This window comes from Carica papaya, chromosome 3 (genome assembly GCF_054855325.1).
Source record: "Carica papaya isolate Zhongbai chromosome 3, ASM5485532v1, whole genome shotgun sequence".
Classification (NCBI taxonomy): domain Eukaryota; kingdom Viridiplantae; phylum Streptophyta; class Magnoliopsida; order Brassicales; family Caricaceae; genus Carica; species Carica papaya.
The window spans coordinates 19140096-19163619 of NC_142311.1; the positions used below are offsets into that span (position 1 = coordinate 19140096).

Below are 23524 nucleotides of genomic sequence, written 5' to 3' on the forward strand. Positions count from 1 at the left end.
TCAGTTTCCTTCAATACAAACAGAAAATTTAGTAGACATTTTTTTTTTCAGAAGTAACTTAATAAAAAAATTACAGTTTAAATTCCTGCAAGATTTCAAAGATGGACACCAGAGACTTTCATACTAGCATTATCAAGCAACTACAACAGCTAGACTTCATTGCCCTAATTAAGTGTAAGTTCAGAGTTTAAGTTAAAGAGGATTATGGGAAGTTGCCCATTGCAAATTCTCTATTTCAGCAGAAGTAGATAATATTTTTTATTTAACTAATTCATTGATTTTCAATGTTTTAAAATAAACACATAATATTAATTCTATAATTATTAACAACAATTTTAGATTATACTTATTTTTAAAATTAAATATTAATTATCTAGAATAAGCATTATATTAAACAAAATAAATAAAATAAGATAATTATTTTAATAAAAATATTTTCTAAAAATCACTTAAATAATTATAGTAATTATTTTTTTATTATCATTTTAATATTCATTATTTTATAACATAATATTACATTCTACATTGAAAAAAATTTTAACAAAACATTTTTGTCCACCAACCTTTGCTAACAAAATCCATAAATATTACACTTTTGTCCACCGGACTTATTGTGATGAATCAAAATCAGGGGTATAAGATGACCGAATTTTACATACATTTTCACAGTTTAAACAACTCCTTTCTCAGATGAACTACAAAACAAGAGTAACATTTAATACATATATACAATGTAAAGTTCTACTTCTCTACTTCGAGCTATTAAGTCAGGTTTGTTCAGACTATAAAATTTGCCTCCACTGGTCTGAGTCCATTACCTTCGAACTCCATGAATCAAGAACGACTTGCGTCTCGATTCCCTATTAGCAGATGTCATGATGTTTGCTTGCAGCCACATGTGCAATTCCCAAGTTCTTTATGGAGTTTCTGCAAGGAGAAGAGTATAAGATAAAAGATTGAGGATAGACATGAAAAGACCACCTAGTGGAGAACCTGGAAGTATATATATTTATATATACACACACACACACAAAGAACTTATAGTCTAATGTTAAAATGCTGGTACGAACAACTAGCGTAAACTCAAGTTTACAGTACCAGTATTCAAAAAAGTAATCGATTTAACAAAGATTAACATTGACCTGCAGTCAAATAGTGGGGACTTTCATGGTGTAAACAGAATAGTAATTTACAGAAACAGTAGAAAAACAAAAAGGCCAAAAATAATTTCTTCTCTGCCAAGTAGAACACAAAAATACACTTTAGTTTCTGACGTGAGTTCTTAACCATAACCTGGATAATCTTCGCATGGTTCTCGAATATATTATGGGAAGTTAGAATGACAAAGGGACCGCAAAAATTCTGGGTGTAATTGCAAGTTAAATAGTAAAAAGAAGTATCATTGATGGTAGAAATAAGAGATGCTAGGGATATATACGTACATATATATTTGTAGATATATATTATATATAATGGCCTCACAAATGTATTCCATCTAGATTTTAATGTGGATGTGAATCATATAAGTGGACTATGTACTACATCGAGACATTATCCAATGTGATTCAGTCATTTAAATGTCATACCATGGGGAAATAAAAGAAAAACAGATAACCAACTAAATTGTTTTGGTATACTTCAGGGATGCTTCAGGTGCCACGAAATACTGGTTCAAGCATCATATTTTACGCACCTGCACTTGATTTTGAAGGCCTTTGATGTGTTGCACTGCCAAGTCCAGCATATCTGCGTAGCTTGTTTGCTAAAAGAATAATATAGAAACGTTATTACATTAGTCATGTTACCTTAGACTTGGCTAGAACTTCACAGTATATATCCCATAGAAATCTAGGTATCCTTGGTCACCTAATTAACACATTAAACTACAACCAAGAGTCAAGGGTTCTATACCCAATTATAATAAAAGCTGTGCCTTAATACAAATAAAAAAAACACACACACACATTAAACTACAACTTTCAGCAGTCATTCCCTAACAAAGTTTCCTCACTTGGAAAGCAAATCTATTCAATAGGAAAGGCCAAATGCACTTAACCTTTCTCATTTTACTCAATTGGGCGCTCATTTTTTCAGTTTGACTAATTTGGTGCCTAAGATTTATGTTTGGGTTTATTTAGTGCTTAAGATTTATGACTGCATTTAATTGTTCCTCGGTCAATTAAAAATATTGAATCTAATGGCGCATGGCATGCCATGTCATTTACAAACCAAGTCAATACCATAAAAATATATAAAACAACACAAAATAAATGAAAATATGAAAAATATAGTAAGATTAGAAAACAAGTAGAAATTACTGCCTTCTTCCTTGTCTCCTTCATCACTCTGTGTTTTGTCTCAGCAGAAAATTCCGAGTTATGAAGGCAACAAGGGCAGCAGTTGTTAACTTTGTTTGGTCTTTTGTCCTATGATACTTTCCATTTCTTTCATTAGTTTTGTATTCTGTATATATATAGCTATTGATACAATAATGTATTTTTTGTAAATAATGTTGTATGCTAAGAAGTACTAGATTTAATATCCTTATCTAACAAAAATATTCAATTAAAGTGCAACCATAAATATTGGACGATCCAATTAAACACAATCAAAAGCATCAGCTACCTAATTGCTCAAAATAAAAGGTTAGAGAAATAATTTAACAAAATGAGAAAGGTCATTTTTTTTTTGTCAAAATCAAAGTTTTGACACCTAATTAAATGCATAAAATATAAAAAGTTAAAAAACTTTTAAGTGCGTTTATCCAATATAAGTTATGTTCAAAACTTATTATGGGACAACCAGAAAGATTCCTGCTAAACACAGACAAAGTAAACATACTATTCTCACATTCCCATTCAAAGGCAATTTCTAGGAACTTAGTGTATCCTATTTTTACCTTATCCATGTTCGGAACAAGTTCTTGTAGCTTCTTCAGTTTCCCACTAATTCTGGTTCTTCTCTCCTGCATGGATGCACATGAATAAGAATTTTAAGACAGCATAACTGCACATAACAGTTCAAAACCGTTTAAAATTTTCTCGACAAGCAGAACATGACTAACTTGTGAACCAAGGAAAGCAGCCTAATCCAGTGGTAGCAATTATGTAGAAAGCGAGATAAGTACTGGTGTTTCAGTATTTATCACAACTTGCGCCCTTAGCAAAATGTGCAATTTTAATGCAATTGGGCTCATAGTGAAGCAGCCCCGGTAATTCAAAAAAATGGAAATTATATTATAAATATTAAATGCGGAAGCGAGATCAAAATTTCAGTTAACATCCCTTACACGAAAACCAAAAACGTACTTAAAGTATAAAAGATTAAACTAACTAAGAGAGAAACTCGAAAATAAAACTATGAGTATGACTACAGAGTCTCTAGGCATCCCCTTCGTCGTCCTCCTGCGGAACGGGCTCGGGAACCATGTCTTCCTGATCTAAAATGGTTAAATAAGGAGTGAGCTACACTAGCCCAGTAAGAACATCACGATATCTCACCGTCACGGAGGTAAAAGTGGGTAGAAAAACACAAAAGACCAATGGAGCATGATTTACAACAAATCCTTTTTATTTATGATAAAACCTTTACCATCCACTTAGCTCGGTGAAATTCATGAAGCAATATAAGAAAACAATAACATTATCACAAACATGGAATAATATAAGCTGTAAAACATAGCACTTATCACGCCTTTTGTAATTCAATCATTATACAACATATCCTTTTCTCATTTACCAGCCTACTAGTATCCATGGGGGTCCATAGGGGTCCCGCTACCCGTTAACCTTTAACATTCATAATCAGTTTCCAGGGCCGTCCCCATACCCCGTCCGGTATGGGCGCCAAAACCATAAACCTCAATACCCCGTCCGGTATGAGGGTGAAACGGGCCGTCCCCATACCCCGTCCGGTATGGGCGCCAAAACCATAAACCTCAATACCTCGTTCGGTATGAGGGTGAAACGGGCCGTCCCCATACCCCGTCCGGTATGGGCGCCAAAACCATAAGATCTCCATACCCCGTCCGGCATGTGAGACCACAATCCCGGTAGGGTTCCCTATGGACCCAGTCCGTCCACCATCTCCTAGGATATCTAGTCAGGCTAACCCCATCATACAATTATCAGTCTACACAATCTTTCATTTTCCTTTTCCTCAATAAGCATCGTCAATTCACATTTAAGAAAGCAAATCGTAATTCATGCCAAACAGACAACATACAGTATCAGTTCTTCAGTCTTTCAACCCATAAATAAATAAAACAGTAATATATGCATTCGAAACTATAAAATAAACACATCAAACCTCATAATGCATTTAAAGCTGTAAAACAGGCCAAATAACAGTAAATCATAAATCACACTAGACTCGGGCTCCATTAGCAACCTTAAGCAATTTCACACATGCGTTAATTCAAGAAATACTGTTTTATCATTTTGAACTTTAATACCGTGATAGGAAATAGGGTGAGGAGTCCTTACTTGTTTTCGGGATCCAAATACGATTCACAGTGCGCCTACAAGCCGTCCCTAATTTTCCCTGAATTTTTTCCCGGGAAACTGAAACACACTAACGGTACCTGCACGTGTTCCAAAAAAAACCCAAATTAGGCCCAGGGCCTCTTTCGGCCCAAATCGCAACTCCGGCACGGCGGCTCCGTCGTGCTCCGGCGACGGCGAGTCGCCTCGGGTTGGCTGTTTCCGGCCGTTTTCGGCCGGATTCGGCCACACTCGCATCGGTCCCTGTGAGAAAACAACCCTAGGGCCCTCGGGGGGCCAAAAAATCACGGAAAAACGGAGCTTACCGGCGGCGGCGCTCTCGGGTGCGGCGGCTCTCCGGCGAGGTTCGTGTTTTGGTGATTCGGCTCCGGTCAACCTGTAGAGAAAAGAATGGTGATCACGGTGATATAAAAATTGCATCAAACGGAGGCCGGGAAGGGCCTCGTCGGAGGCAAAAACCGAGAGGGGGCGCGGCGGCACCGCTGGTCTTCGGCCGCGTATTCCGGCCGTTTGGCCGGGATTTTGGCTTCGATTTGGCCATAGGAGGAATCAGCGTGGAAAAACGAGTCGGGGGTATGAAATTTACCTCGATCGGCGGTTGGAAATTTCCCCGGTGCGGCGGCGGGTGGCGGCGGTCGGCCTCTGGTTCGTCTTCTCCGGCGAGCGGCAGGCGGCTAGGGTTTGTGGTCTGGTGTGGGGGTTCTATTTATAACCCCTTGCCCTTTGATCTCAGCCGTCCATTTTGTTTTAATCTGGGCCGTCCGTTTTTGATTAAATCTGGGCCGTCCGTGCGATTAAATCTGGGCCGTCCGATCACGCGATTGATCTGGGCCGTCCGATCGCGCCCACGCGGATCGCCAACGTGGTCCGTTCAGGAGCGACGTGGTCTTGCCACGTGGCAGGCCCCGGTTGGCCGGGACTGCCGACGTGGCTTTTTTTTTTTTTTTTTTCTCGGTCCGGGCGCTACAACTCTCCCCCCCATAAAGAAATTTGGTCCCCAAATTTGCCTCATTACTCTTGATCAAACAGATGAGGATATTGGGCCCTAAATTCTGATTCCAGTTCCCAAGTCGCCTCCCTGGGCGTGTGGTTCTGCCACATGACTTTTACAAATGATATTTCCCGGTTGCGGAGTATTCTGCTTTCTCGGTCCGTGATACTGACCGGTATTTCTTCATAAGACAAGTCCTCTCGGAGTGGAAACGGTTCGTGAGCCAAGACATGAGAAGGGTCCGGATTGTACTTACGTAGCATAGATACATGAAACACATTATGAACCCGAGAGAGCTCAGGAGGCAGTGCAAGTCTGTAGGCAGTGGTACCAATCTTGTCTAAGATTTCAAAGGGTCCAATATATCTGGGGTTTAATTTTCCCCTCCTGCCGAACCTGCTAATTCCCTTGAAGGGGGTGACTTTAAGGAACACCCGGTCGCCTTTCTCAAAGGCCAGGTTCCTTCTCCGGGTATCGGCATAACTCTTCTGCCTACTCTGAGCTGTCTGGATGTTCTTCTTGATCTTAACTATCTTGGACGTGGTTTCTTCTACCAAATCCGGGCCAAACAATCTTCTATCGCCCACTTCCTCCCAACAGATCGGCGACCTGCACGGACGCCTGTATAGCGCCTCGTATGGGGCCATGCCGATGCTTGCTTGGTAGCTGTTGTTGTAAGCAAACTCTATCAGGGGTAGGTGGTCGTCCCAATGGCCCCCGGAGTCAAGGACACAAGCTCGGAGCATATCCTCCAGCGTACGAATTGTTCTCTCTGATTGTCCATCGGTTTGGGGGTGGAAGGCAGTACTAAGAGACAGCTTTGTTCCCATAGCTTGCTGGAAACTATTCCAAAACCGAGAAGTGAATCTGGGATCCCTGTCGGATACCACTGTTACTGGAACTCCATGTACTCTGACTACCTCCCGGATATACATCCTTGCCAACTTGTCCAAGGGATCAGTCATTTTGATGGCCAGGAAGTGGGAAGACTTAGTGAGTCGGTCAACAATTACCCATATAGCATCATGTCCCGATCGTGCCTTGGGTAGTCCCGATACGAAGTCCATGGTGATATGTTCCCACTTCCACTCCGGAATCGGTAAGGGCTGAAGTAACCCGCCCGGGCGTTGATGTTCTGCTTTGACCTGCTGACATACCAAACATTTAGATACAAAATCGGCTATATCTCTCTTCATCCCATTCCACCAGAACCGAGGTCGCATAGTTTGGTACATTTTCGTACTTCCTGGATGCATGGCGAACCTTGAACTATGGGACTCTGTCATGATGTCTCTTCTTAACTCACTGTCGTCTGGGACACACACTCTGTCCCTGAAACGAATCAATTCGTCGGCAGAGATCTGAAATTCTGAGTTCACTCCCTGTTCTGCATCCTTCTTGCGGGTTACTAGGGCGGGGTCGATTGACTGGGCTTCCTTTATTCTTTGGATTAACTCGGGTTGAACTGCTAGATGGCTCAAACATGTGGCCCTCTTCAGATCTTGCAGTCGAACCTGCTGCGTGGCCCCAATGGACCTACATTCTGAAACCATCAGATGGGCCAGGGTGCCTGCACTTTTCCTGCTGAGGGCATCGGCTACTACGTTGCCCTTACCTGGATGGTATAGGATGTCACAATCATAGTCCTTGAGGAGTTCCATCCACCTTCTCTGACGCATGTTGAGATCCTTCTGAGTGAAGATGTGCTTCAAACTCTTATGATCGGTGTAGATCTGAAAGGTCTCTCCATACAAATAATAGCGCCAGATTTTCAGGGCGTGTATGATTGCGGCAAGCTCCAAGTCATGGGTAGGATAGTTCTTCTCATGATTCTTTAGCTGTCTAGACCCATATGCTATAACCTTTCCATGCTGCATCAGGACACAACCCAGACCCAGATAGGAGGCATCGCTATAAACTGTATACCCTCCTGATCCACTCGGTAGAGCCAGCATAGGTGCAGTAGTCAGTCGCTTCTTCAATTCTGAAAAACTCCTTTCGCAGTTCTCATTCCAATCAAACCTTGCATTCTTCTTTGTGAGTCGGGTTAGAGGAGCCGCTAGGCTGGAGAACCCTTCGACAAACCGGCGGTAATAACCTGCCATCCCTAGGAAACTGCGAATTTCCTTAACTGTTGTCAGCCTTTCCCAACCAAGTACCGCTTCAACCTTTTCGGGGTTCACTGACACCCCTTCCTTCGATATAACATGTCCTAGGAAAGCGGTTTGCTCGAGCCAAAATCCACACTTGCTCAACTTTGCATACAACTTCTTTTCCCTGAGTACCTGTAGGACTTGGGCAAGATGACGAGCATGTTCTTCTCTACTTTTTGAGTAGACTAAGATATCATCGATGAACACGATGACAAATTGATCCAAGAACTCTCTGAAGATTCTGTTCATTAGATCCATAAAGATGGCCGGGGCGTTGGTTAGCCCAAACGGCATAACCAGGAACTCGTAGTGTCCGTACCTGGTTCGGAATGCCGTCTTGGGGATATCCTCCGCTCTTACCTTTACCTGATGGTAACCTGATCGTAGATCTATTTTAGAAAAGATCTGTGCACCCTGCAACTGATCGAAAAGGTCATCAATCCGAGGAAGAGGATATTTGTTCTTGATTGTTACCTTGTTTATCCTTCTGTAATCAATGCACAGTCTCAACGTTCCATCTCCCTTCCTTGCAAAAGTAACCCCGGCACCCCATGGGGAAACACTGTGCCTAATGAAGCCACTGTCTTGTAGCTCAGTGATCTGTTTCCTTAGTTCTTCCATCTCGATGCGACTCATTCGGTAAGGAGCTACTGAGATGGGCTGGGTACCTGGCTGTAAGTCTATGGTGAACTCGACCTCCCTGTCCCTTGGTAGACCGGGCAGTTCATCCGGAAATACGTCTGGAAAGTCTCGGACTACTGGAATCTCTTGGATACAAACTTCTTTCTTGGGTTTACCTAGTTAGAGAAAATACAAGATTAAGGCACTGGAAATCAAGAAAAACTTTCCATTCGGGAAACCAGTACTGGATAATTTTATTAACTTGTAAAAGGCTCCTCGTTGGGAGGATTAAATACAATCTTTTTATTAAAGCAGTCTATGGTGGCGTGATATGCCGCTAGCCAATCCATTCCTAAGATTACATCAAAATTCCCTGTGTCTAACCCTATAAGGTCTACCCTCAATTTCCTATCTGCTATCTCCACGGCACATGCCCTGTAGACAACCTCTCCTAGCAATGTCTCCCCCCCAGCGGTAGATACAAGCAATAATGAATCAAGTCTATCAGGTGATACACAAATTTTGGAAGCAAGAACATGTGAAATAAAAGAATGTGATGCACCAGTATCAAACAAAATATGAGCAATGTGGCCAGAGATAGTATACATACCATGTACCACGTCCGGGTCTGCGTCGGCATCCTTCTGGGTAAGATTGTAAACTCTGCCCTGGATTGGAGGCCTCCCTTGATTCTGGTTTCTAGGGCACTCCCTCGCATAGTGCTGGGCACTGCCGCATATGCGACAGGTGTTGTTGAGGCGGTAGCAGGGTCGGTCCCCATGATCCCTGCCGCAGTACTGGCAGATCTTTCCACGTCCTGCCCCCATAGCCTGAGGAGGGGCCTGAACAGCAGGCCTGGGTCTCTTACTGGGTTGGACAGGCATGGTAGGCGCTGGCCTGCGGAGCGGGGCTGAGGGTCGGGAACTTCCCGCTAGCTGAGGGCGGGTGTCGAAGCTCCTTTCTATGATCTGCGCCTTTGCCAGGACTGCCGAATATGTCTCGAGCTCCATCACCAATAAGTGCTGTCTGATCGCCGGGCAGAGGCCCCACTGGAATTTCCTGGCCTTTCGGCCCTCATCCAACAATGTCTCCGGGGCATGTCGGCCCAGCTCCAGGAACTTGTGGGCATACTCCGATACTGTCATATTACCCTGGACCAATTGAGCAAATTCCAATTCCTTTAAATGTTGGATGTGTTTAGGGAGATACTCCGCATGGAAGGCCGCTAGGAACTGCTCCCAAGTAACTGGTACAGGCAAGGTGGCCCGCTTGAGCTCCCACCAGCGTACCGCTTCCCCTACCAGCATGTAGGAGGCAATGGCAGTCCTCTGCTCAGGAATTACTCCCAAGGTCTCAAAAGCTCTCTCAGTCTCTGCCAGCCAGTATTGGGCCTCTTCGAACGAGGATCCCCCTGAAAAGGTAGAAGGGTTCAGTCTCCTGTACCTCTCTATGAAGCCGGGGTCGATCAAGGAGGGAGCGGGGTCCCGAGGTAGAGGGACTGGGACCGGCTGAGGGTGAACTGGGGGACCCTGTGGTGGAACCTGCTGATGTGGTGGGGGCACTGGAAAGTGCTGTGGCGGCGCCTGCTGGTACTGTGGCTGTGGTACCGGGTCGTACCGCGGCTGTGGTGCCGGTTGGTACTGTGGAGGAACAGGCTCCTGCCGGGGTGGTACGGAATCAGCCTGCTGTAGTGGGGGCTCAACCTGCGCTAGCGGAGGAGGTCCGGGTAACTCCCTTCTCTCCTCTTGCCTTCGCTGGGCATCTACGAGAGCCTCCACCATCTCATACAGTCTGTCAAGATCCTCCCGAAGCGAATTATCCTGAGCCGCTCGATTTAGTGGGGGCCTTCCTCTCCTCATTCCCGTGTACCTGCATTCACAAGGAATGATTGAATAACGATATATCGGTGAGTATTTATCTAAGGCACTATTGTGTAAGGGATGGGTCCGAGGAAATGCGGCTCTGATACCAACTGAAGCAGCCCCGGTAATTCAAAAAAATGGAAATTATATTATAAATATTAAATGCGGAAGCGAGATCAAAATTTCAGTTAACATCCCTTACACGAAAACCAAAAACGTACTTAAAGTATAAAAGATTAAACTAACTAAGAGAGAAACTCGAAAATAAAACTATGAGTATGACTACAGAGTCTCTAGGCATCCCCTTCGTCGTCCTCCTGCGGAACGGGCTCGGGAACCATGTCTTCCTGATCTAAAATGGTTAAATAAGGAGTGAGCTATACTAGCCCAGTAAGAACATCACGATATCTCACCGTCACGGAGGTAAAGGTGGGTAGAAAAACACAAAAGACCAATGGAGCATGATTTACAACAAATCCTTTTTATTTATGATAAAACCTTTACCATCCACTTAGCTCGGTGAAATTCATGAAGCAATATAAGAAAACAATAACATTATCACAAACATGGAATAATATAAGCTGTAAAACATAGCACTTATCACGCCTTTTGTAATTCAATCATTATACAACATATCCTTTTCTCATTTACCAGCCTACTAGTATCCATGGGGGTCCATAGGGGTCCCGCTACCCGTTAACCTTTAACATTCATAATTAGTTTCCAGGGCCGTCCCCATACCCCGTCCGGTATGGGCGCCAAAACCATAAACCTCAATACCCCGTCCGGTATGAGGGTGAAACGGGCCGTCCCCATACCCCGTCCGATATGGGCGCCAAAACCATAAACCTCAATACCCCGTCCGGTATGAGGGTGAAACGGGCCGTCCCCATACCCCGTCCGGCATGTGAGACCACAATCCCGGTAGGGTTCCCTACGGACCCGGTCCGTCCACTATATCCCAGGATATCTAGTCAGGCTAACCCCATCATACAATTATCAGTCTACACAATCTTTCATTTTCCTTTTCCTCAATAAGCATCGTCAATTCACATTTAAGAAAGCAAATCGTAATTCATGCCAAACAGACAACATACAGTATCAGTTCTTCAGTCTTTCAACCCATAAATAAATAAAACAGTAATATATGCACTCGAAACTATAAAATGAACACATCAAACCTCATAATGCATTTAAAGCTGTAAAACAGGCCAAATAACAGTAAATCATAAATCACACTAGACTCGGGCTCCATTAGCAACCTTAAGCAATTTCACACATGCGTTAATTCAAGAAATACTGTTTTATCATTTTGAACTTTAATACCGTGATAGGAAATAGGGTGAGGAGTCCTTACTTGTTTTCGGGGTCCAAATACGATTCACAGTGCGCCTACAAGCCGTCCCTAATTTTCCCTGAATTTTTTCCCGGGAAACTGAAACACACTAACGGTACCTGCACGTGTTCCAAAAAAAACCCAAATTAGGCCCAGGGCCTCTTTCGGCCCAAATCGCAACTCCGGCACGGCGGCTCCGTCGTGCTCCGGCGACGGCGCCGCCGCTGGCGGCGGCAAGTCGCCTCGGGTTGGCTGTTTCCGGCCGTTTTCGGCCGGATTCGGCCACACTCGCATCGGTCCCTGTGAGAAAACAACCCTAGGGCCCTCGGGGGGCCAAAAAATCACGGAAAAACGGAGCTTACCGGCGGCGGCGCTCTCGGGTGCGGCGGCTCTCCGGCGAGGTTCGTGTTTTGGTGATTCGGCTCCGATCAACCTGTAGAGAAAAGAATGGTGATCACGGTGATATAAAAATTGCATCAAACGGAGGCCGGGAATGGCCTCGTCGGAGGCAAAAATCGAGAGGGGGCGCGGCGGCGCCGCTGGTCTTCGGCCGCGTATTCCGGCCGTTTGGCCGGGATTTTGGCTTCGATTTGGCCATAGGAGGAATCAGCGTGGAAAAACAAGTCGGGGGTATGAAATTTATCTCGATCGGCGGTCGGAAATTTCCCCGGTGCGGCGGCGGGTGGCGGCGGTCGGCCTCTGGTTCGTCTTCTCCGGCGAGCGGCAGGCGGCTAGGGTTTGTGGTCTGGTGTGGGGGTTCTATTTATAACCCCTTGCCCTTTGATCTCAGCCGTCCATTTTGTTTTAATCTGGGCCGTCCGTTTTTGATTAAATCTGGGCCGTCCGTGCGATTAAATCTGGGCCGTCCGATCACGCGATTGATCTGGGCCGTCCGATCGCGCCCACGCGGATCGCCAACGTGGCCCGTTCAGGAGCGACGTGGTCTTGCCACGTGGCAGGCCCCGGTTGGCCGGGACTGCTGACCGGGCCTGCTGACGTGGCTGCCGACGTGGCTTTTTTTTTTTTTTTTTTTTTCCTCGGTCCGGGCGCTACACATAGTCTCTCTTAATAAGCAAACAAGTTATGTTTAATAATTATTGTCTTTTGATCATAATAAAGATGAGGCCAAAAGTATTTAATTCATACAACACGACACTCTTTAATAGAGTCATAGATTTATTCATCTAACACCTTCTACTTACAAACAAAGACCAAGGAATGGTATATAGTGTATATGTATGGAACTAGTGCGAAAATCTATCAGGAGAGTATGGTTGACTAAGCCAAGATTAAACTATCATATTGGTATACGGGAAATAGTTAGTTGGATAATTAATTACATCAGTAGGCCTATAAAAGAGGAATGGAACTATCTGTATTAATCAATGAAATTAGAATTCTCTCCTATCTGCTACTTTTTTTACTTGTTTTTTCACAGTTAAATCTTTCTCGTTTTTCTGAATTCTTTTTTCTCACAGTTAAATCTCTCTCTTTCTGGATTTTCTCTCATCTCTTTCTCTCCCTCTCCCTCTGCTATTTCCCTTCTCTATTATGTATTCTGTCTTCAAGTTTTCTTATATAATTTGTATTAGAGCCAACGACCTGACACCATGATAGTTTCTGAAAACAAGAGGACCCAAGAATCTAAAAGGCTGGAAGAAGTTGCCAAACAAATTAATTATTTGGAGAAAATGCTGGATAAAAAATCAAGCAAATTGAGGCAATTACTAATTAGTCAGACCTAAAATCTGCTGGGGTTGTACTGATAGAACTAAACAAGAATTTGTTACCACAAGAAGGCAAAATTGTAGAGCCAAATCAAATGAAAGAAATATTGCAAAAAAAAAATCTACTTGAATCAAGTATCTTTGGAAAACCCATCAGTGATCATAGAGGAAGTGACTATCACTAGCTTGGCGCAAATGATGATAAAGATGGTTGGGGGTATGCGTGATGCTGATGATTCCACTTTTTTTTATTTTTATTTTTTTTTTTTATTGGAGATAATGATGCTGATGATACAAAGAGGATATTCAAAATGTGTGTAGACCAAATATTGACCATTATGATCTTAACTTGGCAAGGTCTCCCTCTTATTAACAAAGGTCTCCCCATACACCTTTACAAATAAGGTATGACTACAAATGTAGGCAGGGGCTCAAGAAATCTAGTGTTGGTGAAGGCTTTAGGCATGCAATTTAAATCTTCTCACAAGTCGTACTTCGTTGGATCCTTCTAAGAAAATTTGGTTGTATTGGAAATTTTACCCAACAAATTGGACGGCGACCTTTCAAGAATTCTATTTTAAAGAAATTGATTTAATTTAAAGTTTTACAATGGACAAATTAATTAAATCTTTATGAATAAAAATAAACCTCTACATTTAATTGATTAGATAATAAATGCACATTAAACACAACTCAACTTTCTAATGATAATATATGGGAACACGTAATTTAAATCGAATTTACAATCTCTTACGAAAACACACAAGTACCTGTCATTCAGTTAAAAAATAATTGATCAAGTTTTTATCGTTTTAGGAAGAGATCAAATACAGTCATTACTTTACTATTAATCGCCTTCCTGAATGGTTAATATTAATGCTAAATATAATTGCATTAATGAAATTCAACAAATTTGGATTCTAATGTTTGAATTTAAATATTCTGTTACGAGTTGGAGAATAGATATTCATGCCATGTGGTGACGGCAAAATTATAACAATTTTGGAGTTCAAGAAGGTGGAAATTAATTTTTTGTCCAAATGATACTTTTCAATCTTGTGTGGTAGTTATATCTTAAGCCACAATCAAAGATATTTTTTATTGAGGTGGATCTTAAGTTAAAAAAAAAAATACAATAACTACACAAAATTTTCTTTATTTTTCAACAATCATAAGCTTTATAAACTTATGAATCTTATTAAAAAATAATAATAAATAAATAAAGATAACCAAATAAGTTGCTTTTCTATTATGAGTGGACCGACACTGGGGGCCTTGCTAGGCAATCAGCAAAGATTCTTTTTGGATCTTGATAATGTTTTTTGTTTTTGTTTTCTCTTTAAAAATAAAATTTAAAATGAAACTAATAGAAAATTTGAAAACAAAAGTAAAGTTGTTTTCCATGTTTTCATTGTTTTATTTCCAAAAGATAATTTTTCGTTATTTTATAAAATTATTTTTTGTTTTTGTTTTTTGAAATTAAAAACTAAAAAATATTTTAAATAACTCAAGTGTAAGAAATCTCCATTCAACTTTAATACGGACGATATCCATCTAATCAATGACATACCCTTTCAGCAATGCTGCGAGGATGAGTAGCACAGCCACGCTTGGCACGAATTTTGCATGGGACAGAATCCTCAGGGATGTTTAGTAGTTTCTCCACTGTGGCCATCTCAAGAGATGTTTGCGGCAGGCTAAACTGAAAGAAGAAAATGGATCAGATATTTTTATTTATAATTCCAATAGGAAATATCATGGTTATTAATCATAATCAAGGTAAGCAAACAATTTTGATCCACAGGAAAATCGTAAGCCGTAAGTTTATCAACTTCTAAATCATGCTTCTATCTACAAACCTGGGAGAAAAAGGTATTTGTGGGTTGTAATTTTCAATGGATAAATTTTTATCCTTTCCATTTGATTTTTTTTTTACTTTTTTTTTTTTGGATAAAAGAAAAAATTTGATTAGATCTTCAATCTGTTGTGATTATCCCAACTATGAAAACCTATTAGTCACAAGATGTTCCTTTCACATAAAAACGTCAAAATTTATTCTAATTTAGTTATTGAATTAAATATTATAAGCAAACCATCATCAATCCATCATACATTCACAAAATAACGAGATATACATCTTTAACGAAATTTAAACTCGTAATATTTAACTTTTTTATTTGATGTTTAAAATAATTTAATATTTTTTAACCTTATTTTATCTCATATGTGAATGGGACAACATGGAGAGCATCAAAGAAACTCAAATTAGTGCATAATGATGCATGTGGTCCTATAAAAATCCCTTCACTTGACAATAGCAGATATTTCATCTTATTTATTGATGATTACTCTCGGATGACATAAGTATATTTCATGAAAAATTGGTTCGAAATCTTTAAAATTTTCTACAAATTCAAGAGTTTTGTTGAAAAAGAAAGTTCCTGCCAACTCAAGAATCTCATAAGTTATAATGGGGAGGAGTTTATGTCCTAAAAATTCAATAAATTTTGTGATGGGGAATATATACATCATCAACTTATTATTCTATATATTGCACAACAAAATGGTATATCAGAAATGAAGAACCGAACTGTTATGGATATGGTAAGATCAATGTTGAAGGATAAAGGTTTACCTAAAAAGTTTTGGGCTGAAGTATACATCGCTTTATCTCCAAAATTAGCTATCTACGAAAGCTGTTGAAGGATGTACACCTATTGAAGCATGGTCTAGACATAAACCATCTGTTAGTCACTTAAGAGTATTTAGGTGTATTTGTTACATTTATATACCGGCAAAAAAACGACACAAGCTTGATGATAAAACATAGAAAGGAATCTTTCTTGGCTACAATTCTCAGTCACAAAGTTATAAAGTGGATAACTCATACACTTGTAAAGTTCAAGTTAATAGAAATGTTGTGTTTGATTAAAATGTTTCTTGAAATTGGGAGCATAATAATATTGAAAAGACGTATGTCACAACTCAACCATTCCAGTAAGAAGAAGCTTGCCCACCAGTACCAACATCAGTCAATAAACCAGGTCAACATTCCCAGGAAGAGACTAGTAGTAGCTCTAATGATACTGATTCTCCTAAATATGAGTATAATAGTTTATCTGACACATTACCTAAGAAGCTTTGGAGATTGTCAGAACTATATAGAGATACTCAATAAATTCCTGATCTTGATGCTGAACAATATGAGTTTTATTATTTTACAACTCATGAACTAAATTACTATGAAGAAACATCTCAATATGAAGAATGGAGAACTGCCATAAAGGAAGAAATTCGTGTAATCGAAAAAAGTCACACGTGGGAATTATTAACCAAACTACCAAACAAAAGTGTTATTGGTGTGAAATGGATATTTAAGACAAAACTTAATTTAGATGGTTCAATTCAAAAGTACAAAGCCAGATTGGTAGTTAAAAGATATTTATAACAATTTGGCGTGGATTACAATAAGACTTTTGTTCCAGTATCGTGACAAAATATGATCTAAATTATTATTGTTCTGGTAGCACAAGGAAGATGGAAGATTTATCAATTTGATGTGAAATCTATCTTTCTTAATGAATTTCTTCAAGAAAAAATTTATGTTGAACAACCCACCAAAATATTTTATGATAGTAATAGCTATAACAAAAAATCCAGTTCAATATAAAAAGACTAAACATATCAAAATTAAATATCGTTTCGTTCAAAAAGTTGAAAATGAAGAAAAAATCAATGTAATCCATTACAGCTCAGAAGAACAGTAAGCTCATATATTCACTAAAACACTTCCAAAAAGGAAGTTTGATTTATTCAGAAATAAACTTTGTATTCAGAGGAATTTCTTCAAGGAGTGTTAAAAAATAAAAAGAAATTTTTCAGTCATTATTTCATAATTACTATAATTAAATTACCTATAATTTAAATGGTATATAATATAAATTATTTATAACCATATGAATGTTTATGGTTGTAATTTATCCCTTACTTGTATAAATAAGTGCATGTAATTCATTAAATATAATACTAAATAAAGAAACAAATATTACAAAAAAATACATTCATTCTTTCTCATTTTTTTCTTACGTTTAGCATTATTTGTACAATTAACTCCAATATTTCCAACAAGATTGTACCAAATTATTCTCTCATTTAATCTTTATCTTCTACTTTAAGACTGTGATAAATCATTCTCTCATTCTTATCTCCACAATTTCCTCATTGTATAAATATGGGCAAAATGCCCTCATATCAATAAAACTAATTATTATTATTTTCTCTAAACTTTACAGTATGAAGTTTATCATGGCAGCCTGTATTTCATAACTTATTTTAAAAATGAGTCTAAATCACTAAAAACGTTTTCATCGCCTGTTCTAATGAGATCATAATTATTTGTTAAGCTGTTAAATGTTACACAGCCTGATTATAATTCCTACAGCCTTTGGCTGTTATTCAATAATATCTATATTTTTACTCTTCAAAAAGGAAAAGAGAAAAAGAAGATAACTACATTATCCTTAATTTACACATTTGCATACGCATATATATATATATCCATGTAAACTAGAAGAGATAAAGGAAAAGCATAAATTCTTGATTATCATTGTTAATTTCTTTCATGAGCTTATTAAAGTATAAACTTTTCATATATGTGCAAAATGCTACAGGTAAAGTATTTGACAGAGAAAATTGGATGGACATAAAGGATGCGTAATGACTAATTTCAGAACTGAAACTATGCCAGTCCGAACCTACAAGGAGATAAGACCATATTTGTGACAGAGTGGCAAGGTACAAAGTACTAGCAATTTATTATCTTTATTAATAGTATGCTTCCTTTTACTTTGGAAAGAAAAAAACTAATGATGCGGGAAGAAGGGCTCGAGCTGAGAGATGTTCTTATCAGTAACCTAAACCTGCAGGTCTACTAACAGTTTCCTACTTATTTAGTACTCACTTCATAGCTGATTCAGATTTTTGTTTTACTCCTGTTCCAATTTGATTGCGGAAGATGCTTATATGATCAAATGTTCTATTTTCTTTGAGATCAAACAAGTAACAGGCAAGATATGAACAACGTTAACATTTGGTACCTGGGTCTCCAAGGTGTTGAGACAAGTAAAAAAATCTCCTTCAATATTTTTAACTCGTTCATTGGGTTGAGTGGAAAATACAATTGAACTTGCATTCTCCCAGGAATCCATAGCAAAGCTAGCGGGTGGATAAGAATGTGTAGCATTTTGGTGTCTGTTACTAGTTCCATTGATAACACCCTCATTCACTTCAGAGATCTGAGAGAGAGAATCTTGCCTGGTGAAGCTCAGCTGAGAGTTCAATCTTGATACTCCATGCCTACCATTCGAGCACCCTTGTGAACTGAAGTTTTCAGTTACATTGGTAACAGAAAAACCTGCTCTCAAAGGTGTCCAAATAGATAGATTATTCAAAACCGAACAATAATGATAACAATCATAAGGAAAATTAATAACAATTCATGCACATGTTCAAATTTTAAAATTTACTGAACATGTATCCATCAGGTGGATTATTTCAAAAAAAAAAATGTATCCATCAGGTAAAAAGCAGACTCCACGTGAATCTAGAAATAGCACATTTAAGAGGCTTTGAAGCACAATATGTCATGCTTATAAATATTCAATCATTAGACAATAACCCAGCTTCCTTAGAGGTGTACCGCTGAAGGTACCGTCACTAGACCAGCCAGGCAGGACTGGCCGAGAGGAGCCAATCACAGAGAGAGAGAGAGAGAGAGAGAGAGAGAGAGAGAGAGAATTTTAACCCAAACTTGCACTTCTCTATGTGAAGTTCGTACTTGCTCTCCTCTTTATGATGAATAGATCTGAGTCAAGAGTATGTAGTTTTAATGTCTTCTCTCGTTAAAGATTAATTGTATTATTTCTTTACAATACAATTAATTATATTATTTATTTGTTTATTTATAATGTTATTTGTAAATAACTGCTATGATAATGTATAAATTTTTATTTAGAAAAGTTCTTAATATTTATGTATTAATAAGCTACTTTTGTATTGAATGTTAATTAAAAATCTATTGACCTACTAGTAAATTATTACTAAAGATTTATTCCTCTTCTCCTCTCACCAACAATCTCTTGCTTCTCTCACGACAACCAACTTCACGGTAGTCACATTTTTTCTACATACCGACGCATTCTCCATGATCATCATCATATCCTCTCTTTTTATCTGTGCACTTTCTTTCTTTACAATAAAAGCACTTCTGTTGCCGAATAACATATTGCCTTCACCAGCTGTCTTTAATCTCTAATAAGTGGTTAATGACAACGAGGAGAAAGGCACAAAAAGTCAATGGAGCCATTCGCTTCCATTTTTATTACTGAGGATTTGAGAACACAGGTTCCTCATGCTGAATCTCAATAAGGACCTAGGAATGGTGATTGCATTCTTGGTGGCCAGAGGAACATAAGAGAAAAGTGGTGAATGATGAATGGTGGTGATGGACCTTAGAGTAAATTACCATTATACATTAATTTAAACTAAATAACTATCCTGATCTGTTTAATTCATGAAAATCTTAGAATTTAGGGTATTAAATTGTTTTATCAAGAAAAAAAAATTGTCTTTAGTATTTTCTTTAAAAATGCTTATCTAAGTTTCTATTGTTTGTAGTGCAATAACATAAATATTTTTCTTTAATTTTTTTTAAAATTTATTTTTATTTAGAGGATGTTATTGTAAAGACCTGATACTAAAATGAGACACAAAATTTTAGTATCTACAAATTAATTTGACCTAAATTACTATTGTCATATGTTAAATTGTTAGAATCTTAGATATAGAAAATACTAAATTTGTTTTATTTAGTATAAATAAAAAAATATCTTTAGTATTTTCATAAAAATGTAATAACATAAATATTTTCTTAATTTTAAAGTCTTTTTTAGGATCTTTAACGTTTTGTTTTTATTTTAATATTATGTTAAAATCATTTTATTTATTCTTACTCTACAAAATACACATGTATTTATGAATAAAAATATTTATAAGCATATAACTTTCAAAAAAAAATAAAAAAATAAAAGTTTATAAATATTTTGAAGGATAAAAATTGTCTACCACCACAACCAAAGCTCACGCGGGTTTCAAGGTCTAGGTTCGACACTCTATGCTGCCAGTAGGGATAAGGGACAGAAACAAAACAAAAATAAGGGCGACAAACCATGCAATAGTAGAAGCTGAATATTACCCTATACAAAAATCAAAACTAAGGACGACAAACCAAGACAAATCTGAAGGCACACAAACATGTGCTTCTTCGCTGGGCTAAACTGGAGGACTCTTACGTCATTTCAAAATAGAGTTTCTGTCACTTCACATGCAAGTCAACGGCCATCCAGGGTGGCCAGGCCATGAAAGCCAGCGGAGGTTGGGATTAATTTTAAAGCCAGAAATGTCTTCTTTTTCTGGGTTTAAGACAATACGGTGTCGTGTCCACAGTTAATTAGTTTCTTTTTTTTTTTTTTTTAATTTTTTCCAATAATCTCAGTTTTTCTAAAATTAATTTATAAGATGTTTAGGAAATATTTTATTTCGAATTAACCCACGCTATGCTCAGAATATATTTATAATTTTTATATAATTTATTTATTAATTTATATACATTTAGTATTTAGAAGTTAATTATTAAGGTAATTTTATTTATATATTTTTGAATAAAAATTTATGTATTTTAATAATTAGATAGTACTTATTTATATTATCATTAATGAAATTAAAATTAAACGGGATTCACCTTACTTTAAAATTCGTTTTAAAATGATAAAAAATTAATCTCACATATAATTTTATGTGCAACTAAAATAACATATCCTAAATTTAATAACATTTGGTCAAATTTAAAATATATTATTTTAATTAGAGATAAAATTTAGTTTTTATTATCTCCTAATAAAATGTAAACCATTTCTTAATTAAGTAAAAATTTATAAATAAATTCTATAAAATGTATAAATTAGACTAAATTCGAAGCTGTGCTAAATTCCTGAGTGAAATGTTTAACTAATGAGTTGAAATCAATCTTAAAGAGGTTCTATTCCGTAAAAATAAATTAATTTTTTATCAATTAACCAGGTTCTTCCTCCCAACCAACCAAACCTCCTATGCCCATGCCTTGTGATTTACTATAAGTGTAAGGAAAAGTCGCATTCAGTGTGAATCAATGACAAGGAGGCTAAAATCGTCATTGTACTAAACGTGAGCCCCAAACTAAAAATCCAATAAATAATAATAATAATAATAAAGAAAGAAACGCACCGTTTTCAGTGGAAAGATGGCTGAAAAAACCAGCTGGAGAACTTTTCTGCCTAACCAAACACGAAGATCCACCAGCGCTACTTTGCGCCATCTCACTCAAGTCGTAGGATCTCTTCAACGCGCCTTTGCGGTGCTCTTTTGGATCGATAGATGAGCTGACTTTGCAAGTTGATTCCGAGGTCAGCGAAGAAGAATCACCGGAGAAATAATGTCCAACGAGGTTCGGTTGGAGCGGTGATCCGAGCGTCGAGAATTCACGGCTAGTTCCAATGACAGATTCGACGGCGGAGTTAAGGAGCGATCCTGGAGCGGAGCCGTACCGGATTAGGCCGCTCGGGACTGTTGATTTCTGTGGGGAGGAGGAGGAGGACGAAGGATACATGGTTCGTTTGTCTGTTTTTGTCAACAGAAAATTATGAAAACCTACAGAACGGAATTAAGTTTTGCAAGAACAGAGAGAGAGAGAGAGAGAGAGAGAGAGAGAGAGAAAGAAAGAAAAGGGAGAAACGAGCATTCCCCGCTGTTCTAAAAGGAAAATGAACGTTCGTTGATGGGAGGATGCTTGTTGGGGAAAAGTCTTATGAGGGAGATATGATTGTGTCACCAGGAGGTGAGCTATCGCCGTCACGTTCTTATTATTATTATAATTATTATTACCATAACTCTTATTATTATTTTATTTTGTATGATTTTCTCGTCACGTGCTAAAGTACACTGACCAACCTTTTCTCCGGTGAGACTTCTTGTTTATGTTTTATTTATATATAAAAATGGGTGGTAATTAACCCTGACACAACTTTTAGATCAAAATATTATATCTTTAATATTATAAATTTATTTTAATTTAAATATGTACATATCCAGCATATATTTTTATGCACAAGTAATAATCATCAATACCACATTTTAAATTTTTATTTTCTAATATTTAAATAATATTCAAAATTCTTAATTTGAATTCTCAAAATTCTTATTTTTTAAAATAATATTTAAAATATAAAAATAAGAAATTTCAATAAATAATTATATAATTTTGAGTAATTATATAATTAATAAGAATCTAATTTATTTCCAATTAGTAAGAAACAATGAATCTATAATTTATTTCAATTTTTTAAAATATAAAAATAGAATTTAAATTTTTAACTAAAGAATAATGGAATAAAAATACTGTATATTTGATTTTTAAAATATTCCTGTGTAAATATATAAATAAAATTTAAATAATACTCAAAATTATTAATTATAATAACTATTTAATAAATATTTATCATATTCATGTTTTTAATATAATTTGTATATATCTGATTAAAATAAAAATGAAAAATATAGTTATTACTTGTAATAAACAGAAGTTTGATTCAAAGGTCAGTTATTAGCTAATTAAAATTTTAATGCAAATCTTTCGTTTTCATACATTTATTGTTACTTAGCATAATATGTTCATATTTTGTATGTTAAATTATGAGTTTGAACTAACTAATATATTTGTAACTAAAATATATAAGTATAACAATTTATTTTATAAAAAATAAACTGTCTATGTTAAATATAAATTATTCACTTCAGTAATTTTTTTTTTTTAATGAAAATTTATTACTATTATGTCTTTATAACTAAAATTATATATAACACAAATCTAGATACTTTGGAAAATTTATGATATATATATATATATGTCCTACTTTTTTACTACTATTTTAGTTTGTCTACTAGAATAAGATCCAATTAAATTTGAAACACTCTGCCATCAATAATTCATATTGGGAGAATAGCTATTTTTTATCTTAATTTTATTTTTGCTATATCTATTACATTACTTTATTATTTACATTTAATAAATTTGTTTATGTAATCCAATTTATGTCTTTCTTTTTAGTTTATAAACCTTGTGTTGATATTTTTATATCATATCTTCTAAAAGATTGAGTGTCTTTTTTTTTTTCCTTCAAATCATTAAACAAGAGCATTTAGGATAAAGATTATGGTTGTAACACCTGAATCCGAAAATTT

At 37.3% G+C, this 23524-nt stretch overlaps 1 protein-coding gene across 3 annotated transcripts; it reads right to left on the minus strand.

Annotated features, from left to right (window-relative positions):
- Nucleotides 1–548: 548 nt before the first annotated feature.
- LOC110826360 (basic helix-loop-helix (bHLH) DNA-binding superfamily protein) lies at nt 549–22083 on the minus strand. Of its 3 annotated transcripts, XM_088216186.1 has the most exons (6): nt 21512–22083; nt 18289–18605; nt 14763–14894; nt 2900–2965; nt 1694–1762; nt 549–927 (listed from the first exon to the last, which is right to left on the minus strand). In XM_088216186.1, the coding sequence occupies exons 1-6, from the start codon at nt 21891–21893 to the stop codon at nt 874–876; spliced, it is 1020 nt and encodes a 339-aa protein (XP_088072312.1). In that variant the 5' UTR covers nt 21894–22083; the 3' UTR covers nt 549–873. The 3 variants fall into 3 exon arrangements, 2 of the variants coding, with proteins under 2 accessions (XP_088072312.1, XP_088072311.1); XR_015817902.1 differs by lacking the exons at nt 549–927; nt 1694–1762; nt 2900–2965; nt 18289–18605; nt 21512–22083 and adding exons at nt 2972–4582; nt 4808–8443; nt 8878–10136; XM_088216185.1 differs by lacking the exons at nt 549–927; nt 1694–1762; nt 2900–2965; nt 18289–18605; nt 21512–22083 and adding exons at nt 2972–8443; nt 8878–10136.
- Between the last annotated feature and the right edge of the window lie 1441 nt (nt 22084–23524).

Bases quoted from the DNA above. Each gene is read 5' to 3' on its own strand.
- LOC110826360 (XM_088216185.1), bottom strand. From the start codon at position 10,126: ATGAGGAGAGGAAGGCCCCCACTAAATCGAGCGGCTCAGGATAATTCG. The intron at 8,444-8,877 runs GTATGTATACTA...TTCTCTAACTAG, and splicing joins AGACCCGGACGTGGTACATG to GTAAACCCAAGAAAGAAGTT.